At 40.7% G+C, this 13847-nt stretch overlaps 1 protein-coding gene across 1 annotated transcript in view; it reads left to right on the top strand.

Moving 5' to 3' along the window:
- AFG3L2 (AFG3 like matrix AAA peptidase subunit 2) overlaps positions 1-13847 on the top strand; it is a 41188-nt gene that overhangs the window by 1134 nt on the left and 26207 nt on the right. The window contains exons 2-7 of the mRNA XM_047826900.1: positions 3566-3665; positions 4078-4155; positions 7100-7206; positions 7345-7497; positions 9644-9718; positions 13518-13642. Coding sequence (XP_047682856.1) covers positions 3566-3665; positions 4078-4155; positions 7100-7206; positions 7345-7497; positions 9644-9718; positions 13518-13642 — 638 coding nt within the window. The remainder of the gene's footprint in view (positions 1-3565; positions 3666-4077; positions 4156-7099; positions 7207-7344; positions 7498-9643; positions 9719-13517; positions 13643-13847) is intronic.

Genomic DNA, 13847 nt, shown 5'->3' on the forward strand with positions numbered 1-13847 from the left:
GGTAGGCGATATCAGCTATTTCAGTGACAGTTTCTTGCTGTCTGCCAGTTTTTTAGAGACCAGCCTTGCATTGGTTACTTGGAGCATGGGGGCAAAAGAGCATGGTGGTTAAGGCCCTGGAGACAGTCACAGGAACCTGCCACTTACTAGCCAGATGCCCTTGAGGAACCACTTTCAGCCTCTCCACTTAAAAGGGCATATTAATAGTACCTGCATTCATGAATTTTACTCTTCGAAGCTTTGTTGCCTGTCTTGGGTATCTTAATTTCTTTCTTACTCCCTGCTGCCCTGCACTAGGCCTCATGTTTCCTGAATTACATCCATTTTGCCATAGTATCTTGCCGTCTCCTTTTGTCCCTAGTAAATACTGGACTCAGACCTGTAATGAGCAGGTAGGGATCTGCCTTGTGAGTTTGCAGTTTTTATGTCAGGAATCTTGTCTGGGTCCTTTCTCTTTTGAGTGGCACTGTTGTCCTGTGCGTCTTCCACGCTGAGGTATAAGGAAGTACCCTGTGCTGATAGCAATAGCTGATTGATTGGGGAATCTGTGACACATTCCCTGGGGACATTAGGGCATTCTTGTGCTACCTGCAAGGGAGTCTGAAAGGACTTTGTCCTTTAGGTTTGTGCTGCTGTTAAAGGTCAGAGACAAGAACGATTCTCACAGTTTTCTTGGGGAAGACTTTGATGTGAGATGTCCATTCTCAGGTTTTATGCTCAGAGAAATAAGACTGATGATAAAGCAGCTAAAAAGTGCTCCTAATGTCAAACATAAAAGAGAATCCTCTAAAATGAGGTGCTCTGAACTTAAATCTTGTGAGTTGATATATTTTTTTTATATTATCCTTTGAATGAGCTTGGATTAGATAAGCAGAGAAAAGTTTCATTGATGGTGCCTGTAGAGAAAATAACTTCAGCAGCATTAAAAGAAGTTATAGGATTATTGCTAGAGGTATTCCAGGTCAACACGATTTGAAGATAGAGCCTGAAGGCGGTTTACTGGCCAATAAGTATTTATGGAGTACATACCTTGTGTCCAATTCTGTACTTTATGGTGACATAAAGACCTACTTGATAAGGTGATGATGAGCCCTTACTCTCAAAAAGCTTTCAGAGTAATTGGAAATGATCATTTGAATCTAGGTATCATCATACGATTTTAACAGTGCTTTTTACATGCATTATTACATTTGATCCTCATGGTAGCATCCCTGGGAACTAGTCGTTTTCTCCTATAGTAGATGCGTAACTGAAGTTCCTCCCAGATGTGTTAAAGATCATCAGTCAAAAAATTCAGATTTCCAGCTTTAACAGAATTAAAAATTGTGACACCGTCTGCCTGGTGATTATGGTTCCTTCAAATTCCAGACCTAGATATCACTACTTGTAACATCCTTAGGTCCCTTGAGCATGTAATCACTTCCTCTTCTGTGCTACCTACCTCTGTTGTATATACCTAGAGGTTTTGTATCGTTACGTGTATTATACCATCCTGTGATAGATTTGTCCCCACACTCTCCCTTACACTTCTGAGCTTCCTGGAGGTAAGGATTGCTTCTGACCTCCAACCCTGCCCAACCTGCCCCACTGGGGACTCTGCACCACTTAGCAGTGCGTGGCCTAGAGTAGATGGCTCAGTGAATCAGTGTGACTTGCTGCCTTGTCCATCTTGACTAACAAATCATTTTAATCTGTACCCTTAATGGATTTGGTATTGGAAAACTTTATTTGTTTATGATACGTTATTATTTGTTATTAGTGGTTGTTTCATAGGCCAAGTGTTCCCAGGGGTCGGGGAGGGCTAACACAACAGAAGCTCCAAATTCTGTCAGACCAGCATTGCTGTCAACCAAGATCATTGTCAGTGTTTCTGTCTTATTTTGCTGTGTAGAATTGTATTTTAATCTGAAGTAAAATCAGCTGATTCTTTAATTATTGACATTTTGTTATTCACATCCGATAGAATTAATCGTTTTAAAGTGTACAACTTAGTGGTCTTCAGTATATTCACATGGTTATACAACCATCGCTACTAATTCCAGAACGTTTCATCACCCCAAAGCCTGTAACCAGTTAGAGCCACTCTCCATTTTCCCCCAACCATTCATTCCTCCAGCCCTCAGCAACTGCTAATCTACAGCTTCTATAGATTGCCTATCCTGGACACTTCATATGAGTGGAATCATATACTATGTGGCCATTTGTGTCCAGTGTCTTTAACTTATTAACATAATGTTTTCAAGGTTTATCCATGTGGTAGCATGTATCAGTGCTTCATTCCTTTTTATGGCTGAATATTTCGTTTTTTTAGTGTGTCACATGTATCTGTTCATTGTCGTTTGGGTTTCTACTTTTTGGCTCTAGTGAATAATGCTGCTGTGAACGTTCATGTACAAGGTTTTGTGTGGACATATGTTTTCCATTTTCTTGGGTAGGAGTGGACTGACTGGATCATCTGGTAACTTTGCATTTAATGTTTTGAGAATGCTGAACTTTTCCAGAGTGGCTGTACCGCTCCGCATTCCCAGCAACAGTGCACGAGGGCTCTGCTCTCCACATTGTCCACATTCTCACCAACTCTTCTTACTGTCTTTTTGATCATAGTCACCCTAGTGGATATGAAGTGGTTTTCCAATGTTGTGTTTTCCTCATCAGACCATAGAAGCAGCAATGCTGGTGGATGCTAATACAGATGAACTTCACTTTAAACATTTTCATCTGTATTTATAAGTTCGTCCTCCCAAAAACTGGTGATGAAGTTTCACTTTGCAAAGGGATAGGATTACTTGAAGTTTTTCATTGCCAGATTTGGATGTATCCCCTCAATGAACCTTGCTTTTAATTGTGTGCCTAAAAATTTAATAGGGAGCTTGTTCAGTATATTTATGTTATACTTTGATTTACCTAGACCTTACTTTAAAAAGTAACGTTTTAGCAACATATGTTATTAAGGCAGAGATGTATCTGTAATGGGACTTGTATCACCAGCGTTCTCACCAGGATGACAGTATATCGAATATCTTTAGCAAATGTTAACTAGTGTAAGGATTATCAGTGATGTGGGACTGTAACTTCCTTCTCCTGGAACTAGGAGGAATTTAGTATTATATTTACAAGCCACACTGTTCTGTAATTTCAGGTGAATGTCTTGCAGTTTTATAGACCCTGCCCACAGGACAGCATGAAGGAGCAGATTTCTGTGTCAGTTTGTCTTTTGAGTGCTACAAATTAAGTAAACAATGCCAAAGTGAATGTGTTGGCAGAGAATAGTAATGGGGCCACAATTCTAACTTAGGCATGATTTTGAAGTATTCTTGTCTTCTGGATCATAATTAATGTCTCTTGGTTTGGTTACTGGAATAGAGTGGCGGAGTCCCAGGCAACCCTAGTCCTTTCTTTAAATGGCGGTGATGGCTGTGCTAGTCTGTAACCACCCATTGAAGGGAGAAGCATTTAATTCAATGTTTTTGAATTTAGGATATTTGTGATAGTAGGAAAGGAAGTTCTTCTAAACTTTTTTATTTTGATATAACCTTTATGCTTTTATTTATATGTTATGCTGCAGCTTTGTCGATATGCTACAACCCAAGCAACAACCAGCAGAAATTCTCTCTTGACAGATGTAATTGCTGCTTATCAAAGATTCTGTTCTCGACCTCCAAAAGGTAAGCACACTTAGGTGGAATCATAATGTTCTGCATTCTTGTTAAAGATGTGCTGGCGGCAGGTGTTTACTAAATAGATGCATAGTTGTTATTTCGGGTTGACTCTGAACTTCCGTCTCCTCCAGTAATCTGACCCCTACTTCCTTTTGTCTGATTGCAGTGATGAAAATGTATCCCCTTTGATTATAACACTTTTGTAGGTAATGAAATTGGCTTGCAAATCAGGCTTTTTTCTTTAACACCTCTGTTTTTTGAACTGTATTATTTAGACCTTGACTTACTCCTACACAAGAAATGTTGCACTTACAGCTTATACTTTTTAATGATGTATCAGCTTTAAAAATGAACACGCATACATAAAACCTAATGAGTTTTAGTTTGAGGGTGTGTATTTTTTTTTCTTTTCTAACAGGATTTGAAAAATACTTTCCTAATGGAAAAAATGGGAAAAAAGCTAGTGAAACTAAAGAAGTTGTGGGAGAAAAAAAAGGTACCTTTTAAAAAGACTATGTTTGAACTTACTGTTTTCTAGTATATGATGTTGGATGATAATTTTTACCGAACAAAGCACGTGTTTTCTTAAGGCAGTTCTGAAGTGAGAGGTTACAAGTACGTACAAAATTCTACAGACCCTGTGTTTCATTTCACCTTAATTTTCTGTTCATATTTTCTTGTCATTTTTTAAATCGAATTAATTTAAGGTCACCTTAGAGATATTGAGTGGTCAGTATCTGTTATATCATGCTTGGTAAATATATTTGACACGTAACCTAAATCATTGAGAAAAATCTTAGAAAGCTAATACATGCAATTTATCTGATACATATTTTGGTGTGGTTCAGTGTTTTTGGTGGCTGGGGGGGGGGGGGGGGGGCTATGTAGGCCCTGAGACTCCTGTCCCCATTTCCCACATGTGATAGCATTTAGCACAATGCCTGGCACATTTCAGCTGGCATCTTTGTTTTTAGGGAAAAATGTAATTCAGCCCTTGTTTTTATTTATTTATTTATTAAAAAAAATTTTTTTTTCAACGTTTATTTATTTTTGGGACAGAGACAGAGCATGAATGGGCGAGGGGCAGAGAAAGAGGGAGACACAGAATCGGAAACAGGCTCCAGGCTCTGAGCCATCAGCCCAGAGCCCGATGCGGGGCTCGAACTCATGGACCACGAGATTGTGACCTGGCTGAAGTCGGACGCTTAACTGACTGCGCCACCCAGGCGCCCCTCAGCCCTTGTTTTGAAATGAACTTGGATCTAGTTGGAGAAACAAATAGATACTCAAAAAATGCAAGGAGTGAAAGCGAGGCCAAGAGAAGGGAGAAGCACAAGTGTGGTCTGATTGGAGCTTTGGTGACATGGGCAATTTGTGCAGTGTTTCCCAGGGGTGTGGTGGGCAGTCATTTTATCTTGGTTTGGGGCAGAGTAATGATAGTAGGTCCGTTTTTAAACTACAACCAGTTGGGTACCTTTTGTATAGGTGCTCCTTTGTCCTGGACTAGTAGGGGATGTTGTCAAACAACTTCAGAAACGCACTTGACTCTGTTTCCTAGTGCTGTGCCTCATTACAGGTAGGGCTTTCTCTCTCAGGCCCTGCCTCACTTAGGACTGGTGCAGAAACTCCTCGTATGCATCATGGGGGATGAATATGTCAGCCTCCCATCCTACACAATGGAGGGGTCGCTTTGTGGTAGGTGAAGGTGTTAGTGTTTGTGATTCTTTGAGAGGATGTGGGGGTGGGGAGAAAGGTGTTAGCTTCCCAGGGGTGCTGTAACAGGCTACCACACCTGGGTGTCATGAGCAACAAACGAATGCCTCACAGTTCTGGAGGCTGGAGGCCCAAAGTCCGTGTGTCAGCAGGGTTGATTTCTTCTGAGGGCCATGAGGGAAGGATCTGTTCCAGACCTTTCTCCTTGGTTTATAGATGACTGTCTTCTTCCTGTGTCTTTTGGCACCGCCTTCTCCCTGTGTAGGTCTGTGTCCAAATTTACTCTTTCTATAAGAATACCAGTTATATTGTATTAGGACTCACCCATAGGACCTCATTTTAAACTTAAACAAATTTTTTTTTGTGAAGACCCTATTTCCAAATAAGATCACAATGGGCTAGGACTCCTGACATGTGAATTGGGGGGGCAGGGGGCACTGTTCAACCCTTAACAGTGACTAATTTCAGATTCTGGGAAACTAATTTCATGTGGGTAAGGTGGGGTTTTTTTTTTTTTTAGTCAGTTATCAAAATTACGCCTTGCCTACAGAAGAAAGAAACACTGTTAACAGTGTTCACTTCATGGGAGTGGGAAATGGGAGCACCTACCTTGTGCTTTCAACTGGGAACTCAGGAATTCATTTACCTGTATTCCAGTCACAGCTCTGTCACTCCTCAGTGTCACTTAACACTGCTTCCAGTTACTTACCAAGTTCCTTAAGCTACACCTTTTCATCTGTAAAACGGGTATAGTCGTATACTTACCTGGTTGTTGGTATATTGTGCAGGTATCGCGGATAACGTGTGGAAAGCACTGGCAAGCCTCCTTGAATGCTCTTAGTCTCTTTTCTTCCTCATGGCAGAATGATCGGTTGCCATAAGCTATTTTGCAGGAAGTCTTTTTTTTTTTTAGATTTGTATAATGTTTTGATTTTTTTCAGAGACTATGGAACTTCACTCTCATTTTTGATACTAAGGAAGGTGGTGTTATTCACATTTTATTGTTCCTACTTGGCAGGAGCATAAAGAAATTAAGTAAAATCTTAAGGTGTCAAGGTCATTTGAAAAAACGTGGATTCCAGTCCTAGATATACTTGTGATTCCTCAGTCAAGGTCAAAACTTGTTCTAAAACCACAATAGCAACAAAATTGATGCTTTGGTTTCCCGGGAATATAGCTATTCTGTGCCCAGTGACTTTTATGCTTGGTTTAAATCTAGTTGAGGTACAGGATTGGATTGCCTTACAAGGACCTGGTGTAACTATCAAATAATGAATCTAACCCTTAGTGTGTGCCCGTTGAAACTTTGCCTCCTTATTTTATAGTAACATCAAAGACATGTATGTTAGTTACAACAGAGTGAAAACAGTATTTCCTTCAAACTCATCCAAACTTTGAATACAACAATGAATGTGGTTGGGACACATGACAAAACAGGCTGATTCCAGAATTGCTGGTTGATGAGAAGCTGTGACAAGGGGTGCTAACGGTTTTCTTATTTCTGATTCCCAGAAAGAAAAAGCCTACATTTATTTCTAATCATATAACACGACAACGAGGTCACAGCTGTTAATAGTTGGTTCTAGATACTTCTTAATGAAAAAAGATTAACAAGTTATTGCGAGAACTTTTGCAGTAAGTCTTTTGTTAAGCTGCATTAATGAAAACTTTGTGGAGAGATGTAAAATGCTGCTGTGCTGCGGTATGTGCTCTCTGTTTATGAACAGAATCAAAGCCAGCTGCTACCCCGCGCCCTTCCGGAGGAGGAGTTGGTGGCAGTGGAAAACGAGGTGGCAAGAAAGATGATTCTCACTGGTGGTCCAGATTCCAGAAGGTTTGATTCCAGGCTGTGTGTTAATTTGGAGGATCTGGAGCGGCCCCAGGAGAGGTTGGGAGGGATTTGTGTCCAATATAGCATAGATCCTATTGTGACCTTTCATTCTTTACAGAGACTGTCTCCTTCTTTGCCCAGGGTGATTTTCCATGGGATGACAAGGAATTCCGGATGTACTTTCTCTGGACTGCTCTGTTTTGGGGTGGAGTCATGTTTTACTTCCTGTTCAAGAGCTCTGGGAGAGAAATCACTTGGAAGGACTTTGTCAATAACTATCTTTCCAAAGGAGTAGTAAGTATTTTATTGGATTGGTGGTTTATAGTGGTTCAAAAGGTGAAATTCAGTAGATTGGGCCAACAAAGTAACAGTCAACTAAGTTAGCCAGCTTGTCCATTGTAAAGTTACTGTTTTCATCTTGATTTTTTTTTTTTTAATGCTGTAAAGTATTGCAATGAAGAACCCTATTTGTTTTGGCCCACCTGTCCCCCCATTTACCACAAAATCCTTTTCTTTCACTTCTACTAGAACCTAGCTTTCACCTTGCTCTGGCTGTCCTCTGTCTCCTTTCATTTTCTTGTGTGTCCTCAGTCACGCCTTCCCCCTGCTAGAATGTGCCAGCCTCTCCTGGCACCTTTATGACTCCACGGCTCTTAATCTCCCATGAGCTTGGACTTGGGTGCCTAAGTGACTCCCAAGTGTTGAAAGTGAGAGCGGATGGGCTCTAAGTGGGGGCCCAGGCAGGGCTGCTGGGAGCCTTTGTCACTACCAGTTGGGCTTTACCCAGTGAGACTACGCCAGCATCTTTGAGATGCTGTGGCCTGTGAGATGCATTATTTTATCCATTCCTAAGAAAAATTTAGTAAGCTGCCAGTGAAACTAGAAAATACCAGTTGTCAAACATATCCTAATTTCTCAGATGTTAAATTATGAAAAATGTCCACCTTAGAATTGATGAAGTGATAGTGAGAAACCAGGTTAGGCCTGCTGTGTCACTGTGGGGAGATTACTTAACTTCTTGGTGTTGGGCTTTTCATCAATGAAATTGATAAAATAAAGGTAAGATAGTAATACTTACTGGTAGCATAGAAAACAAAAGTTATTTTTAAAGATTGTCCAATAAGGTGAGGATGGAAATGATTACTTACACTTTTGAGGTTAATGTTTCTCATGGAAGCCAGGATATTTATGTATAATACCCAGATGTTTTAGGGAGCCTGCCTTCTAAGAAGTAACTCCTGTCTGGTTGTGGAGGGGGCTACAGCTATCCTTCAAAGTGTGGTGATAGGGCCTCAGGGAAGATTCTCCATAGAGGCATCTCCTTTTGGCCCACTGGTTCTTTGGAATCTGTCTACTGTTGTTCCAGCAGTTTTATGGGGGGGTAGAGTACTTTAGTCCTTTCCAGATGACGTGCTTTAGGAACAGGTAGTTCCCTGTTCCACCTCCTCCTGGAATTACCCAGGGCTCCCTCACAAACTGCCTGCCATTGCAGATTTAATGGCAGCAGAAAGCAAGCTTCTTCTAAAGGGCTCATGCTCCAGATCAACCTAGAACTTAGGGTTAAAGAACTTAGAAGGTCTTTAAAAGTCTTCTTAAGAATCCTATGTAGTTAGGATGTTACAGAAAAAAGCAAGTTTATATTATTTTATACTCATGGAATGGTGAAAATTAAAGTCTTCTGTTAGCAAGTGAGGATGTAGACCAATATGTGAGGATATAGAATATTTTGCTGTGCACTGTGAATTGGAGAGCCACTTTGAAGAGCAGTTTCATGTATAGTAAATGAATAGTAAATAATAGTATAGTAAATGTACTATTAATAGTATAATATAGAATAGTAAAGTATGTGTACCCTGTAACCCAGCCTTACTGGATCTGTCTATAGGTACATGTTCAGAGAAACCTTTAAAGATGTGCCCAAGAAGTTATCTGCAGGAATGTTCATGACAGAATTGCTTACGATAGTGAACGTTTTGAAACAGCCTAAATGTCTGTCAGGAGAATGGATAAATAACTTGGGGTGTGCTCCCAAAGTGGAGTACCCCGCAGATCTGACCTGTCAGTAGGGATGAACCTCACAAATACGACAGGAAGGGAAAAAGAGTCGTAGAAGAATATACACCAAGCAGGACCATTTTAAAAGTGAGTGTATGTTCAAGGTTACATCTGTGTGGCACAGGCACCAGGATAGGCTTTGGGACAGTCAGCACCTAATGTGGGGAGTGTCCACTTCTGGGAAGAGGGCGTGACTGGTGGCTTCAACAGCATTTGTGATGTTTTATTTTTCAAGCCAGAAGGGGAAACAAAGGGGCCTCCTTATGTTGTTCATCATTGTTCTTTGTACATCTAAAATACCATGTGCAATTTTAATGGGCTTAAAAGAATATCTCATGTCTTCTCTGTAAATTTATGTTTGAATATTAACTTTTTAAAATTCCAGGTAGACAGACTGGAAGTCGTCAACAAGCGTTTTGTTCGAGTGACTTTTATACCAGGAAAAACTCCTGTTGATGGGGTAAATGATTTTTATTAATTGATGTGGATTAGCTGTAAATTCACTTTTCAGATTTAGAGTCAGAAAGCAAGCATTCCCTCACATTGCAGTAGGTCTGTGCACCAGCTATGCCAGATTCGGGCAGCACAGCACTCACAGGCCTCTCTAACGCACGCAGGGGAGAATGTGCATGCCGTACGTAGTTGCCTTATGAAGTTGGTCAGTTTTTTTGGGTTGGATTTGGTAATTGTTCTGCTGTGCATTTAAGAAATGGTGAAATCCCAGTTTTCGGTATTCTAGTATCATATATGAATTTTTCAAGACTGAGAGAACAGTTGTTTTGGTTAGGGAAAAACTGTTAAATCTGAATTGTGTATGTCTTGAGACAGCTTTTTTCAAATCAGTTTAAGAAGCGTTCTGATCATATCTCTCCCAACTGTTTTGTGATATTTTATTCTTTTAATTTCCATTTCGTTTCTCATTTCAAAAAAAAATACGTATATCCTTTAAAAAATTTTTTTTTATTAACTTTTTTTTGATGTTTATTCTTGAGAGAGAGAGTGAGAGGGAGAGACAGAGCACGAGCGGGGGAGGGGCAAGAGACACAGAATCTAAAGCAGGCTCCGGGCTCTGAGCTGTCAGCACAGAGCCCAACAGGGCTTAAACTCACGCACCTCGAGATCATGACCTGAGCCAAAGCTGGACGCCTAACCTACTGAGTCACCCAGGTGCTCCTAATTTGTAAATCCTGTCCAGCCAGTTTGAACTCTCTTCCAGATATCCTAGACTGGGTTGAGGGGATTGTGGGGGAGGACAGCAGTGGGGCAGATGAGGTTCCCAGGTGATTCCCAGCCCTCTCATCCCCCCAAAGGGGCCCATCTCTAGTCCCTTGGTGTCCTGCTGTCTTACTGCCCTCCCCCAGGTTCAGACCTCCTTTACCACGTTGCATCCCTCCTTCCAGATGATTTTGTGTAACCATTTCCTGGTCACCTTGCCTGGGTGGGGCAACATGTAAAGAAAACTAGAACTGGTGGTGACCATCTCTGTCCGAAACATGTCGACAAAAAGAGGAATGTCTCATGGGGCGCCTGGGTGGCGCAGTCAGTTAAGCGTCCGACTTCAACCAGGTCACGATCTCGCGGTCTGTGAGTTCGAGCCCCGCGTCAGGCTCAGGACTGATGGCTCAGAGCCTGGAGCCTGTTTCCGATTCTGTGTCTCCCTCTCTCTCTGCCCCTCCCCCGTTCATGCTCTGTCTCTCTCTGTCCCAAAAATAAATAAAACGTTGAAAAAAAATTTAAAAAAAAAAAGAGGAATGTCTCTAAACTTGTGTGGGTTTGGTATTTTAGTCACTTTTAGGAGTAAGTTATTTTAATTGTCTTCATTTCTACCCCACTTCCCATTCTTTTTGCCTTATGATGAAATGTTCGTTAATAACCATGCTCCTTTTTTTTTTCTCAGAACTATTCCTCAGAGTTTTAGTGCTGGGAATTAAATTGGCACTCCCTTTCAAGAGGACAGTTTGGCAGTGTGTATTTCAGCAGTTTTGAAAGTATGCACACACTCAGTAGTTTTGCTTCTAGGACTATTCTAGGGAAATACTTAAGGATGCATGTAAAGATGTGTATGCAGGATGTCCTCCAAAACATTGATAATAGAGCAGAAAATTGGAAATCAGTAAATGCCCACATTAGACACCTGGTTAATAATAAGGGCTCCTCATTTCTCTTGCTTTAATCTCGCCGCTGGAGCAGTGGCTCGGCAGGACAGTCCTCTTCCCTAGAAGGCAATTTTTACATCTAGTGCTGGCATGCACAAACGTTTATGTATTGAAATTCGTACCATTTTATTATAAATTACTTTCCTTTTATTTATCCTTTATATTATGGTTAAGGTTTTATATCAATTTCAAAATTGTGCATGTATTTCAAGATAGTAAAGGGGCTATTATGAAATCTTGAAGGAATGGCATCAAAGTTGCTAGTCGTGTTTGTTTCTGGATGTTGAGGTTACAGATGCTTTTTGTTTTATTTATGTTTATATTACTGTAGTTTTCCCCAGAGAACATGTAATACCTACTTAATAAAAACTTTATTTTGAGTTTTCAGAAATGGGTAGATGATTTTTGGTGTCCTGCTACTTATAGAGTAGCAGTGTTACTTAAGTGTTAGCTGTAGAAGCACAGGCTTTGGAGTTTGACAGACTAGGCTTCAGATCAGCTCTACTCTTTACTAGCTATATGGCCAACTCCGCTAAGCCTGGGTTTCTTTATCACTAAGATGGGAAGGGCAATAATAATGCTTTAAGGCTTAGTGCTGAAATGAGATCTTGAATGTCATTGGGGGTTTTCAAACTTCACTGTGTGTAAGAATCACTTGGAAAGCTGAGACCCACCCCTGGTGGGTCTTCTCTAGATCTTGTCCCCAAATCTCATGCTGCTGGTCCTCTTTATCTGCCCCATTTGTCTGATATTGAGTCATGCACAGTGTCCAGTTGAGAGTAGGTGTTAAGTAAGGGAATGCTTAGTCACATGTGGCTAACCTATTATTGACTTGTTTTGGGCTTGTAATAGCAGGAATTTTGTAGGTTTGTCAGTGAACAACTTACCAAGAACTGTTAGATAATACTATTAGAGAAACTTAAGAAAAAATATATCTGTTATAAAACTACTCTCCATCTTTTGTTTTTAGATATTTGGAGAGAAATACCAGAGTGCTGTTCTGCACTCAGTAGCACTGGTTGGTGGGAGGACTTTGGGATGACATGTTACTCTCTTCTGTGCACACTTTTGAATTGAGTTTCTATGACATAGATTTATTGTCTTGGTTAAAACTTTTTTTAAGTGATTACAGGTTAGAGGAGGAACAGAGTCTTTTTGTGCTAGAAAATGCGGCTAATACTTGCATAGGGCTTGGAACAGATTCTAACATATTAGTAAAACTCCATAAATGTGAGCTATTATAAGTACGTGTGTGGTTGTAGAAGAGAGGCAGTGTGACATGCTGGTTAGGAGCACTGGCTCAGGAGCCAGACTCCTCGGGTGCAGATCCAGCCTCTTACTAGATTTGTAACCATGGGCAAGTGAAGTCACCCCTGTAGTTTTCTCATCTGTAAAATGGGGACAGTAAGAGTCAGGGCTGATACTCAGCCAGTAAACAACTAGCACAAAGGGGAATACTTTGGGGTGGGGGGGTAAGTAGCCGTTGCCTCAAATCCTTCATTGGTGCCTCCCCAGGGCCTCAGTAACTCACCTGATCAAGTGAATAGAAGAGTAACAGCTGGCACAGCGAAGGACGCTTCTGTTCTCATTGGGCGGTGGGGTGCCTTCCTCACGTTCAGATTTTGAGTATCACTTCTGGTACCTACTTCTTAGGGTGGTTCTGAAGATTGAATGAGTTAGTGTATATAAAGGGCTAAGGGCCATGCCTGACCCTTAGTAAGTGCTCAGGAAATTTTGGCTGTTAGTACTGCATCACATTAGTTTTCAGTTTGGAAATAGCTGAGAAATACGTGGGAAATGAAGAAGCAGAAAAGGACACATATTTATGAAAAGGACTTTTAATAGATTTTTCATTTGAGTGTATAATTGTAGAACCACTAAGAATATTGCTTAAGAAATGCTTATTTGCAAGGATTGCCAGGTGCTCTCATTGAGTGAAACTTAATCACTGCATCATTAAAACCAGTCCTTTATTATTGTGGGGTTTTTTTCACTTTCTAAATTTTCAGTATTTCTGAAAAATTCATTAAAAGTTGAACCTTCTGGTAAATTAAACTTTGTTTCCCCTTCATTCTTAGGATATTTTGTTTTGTGTTTTTATAGCAATACGTCTGGTTTAATATTGGCAGTGTGGACACCTTTGAGCGGAATCTGGAAACTTTACAGCAGGAATTGGGCATAGAAGGGGAGAATCGGGTTCCTGTCGTCTACATTGCTGAAAGTGACGGGTAAGACTGTTCACTGTGCTCTGTGTGGGTTGCTGTGTGTTCTGTCACCAGATGGCAGGTGACATACGACATTCTCAAGTCTGTCTCAGTTGGGCCAGACTTCTTTTAAGTCATTGGTAATTTACTGGTTTTTGTTCATGACTGCTTTTCTGCACATTTGTATTTATCTTTGATTAAGCAATAGTTTGGGGGTATTAACGTCCTT

Source organism: Prionailurus viverrinus, chromosome D3 (genome assembly GCF_022837055.1).
Source record: "Prionailurus viverrinus isolate Anna chromosome D3, UM_Priviv_1.0, whole genome shotgun sequence".
In the NCBI taxonomy this organism is placed as follows: domain Eukaryota; kingdom Metazoa; phylum Chordata; class Mammalia; order Carnivora; family Felidae; genus Prionailurus; species Prionailurus viverrinus.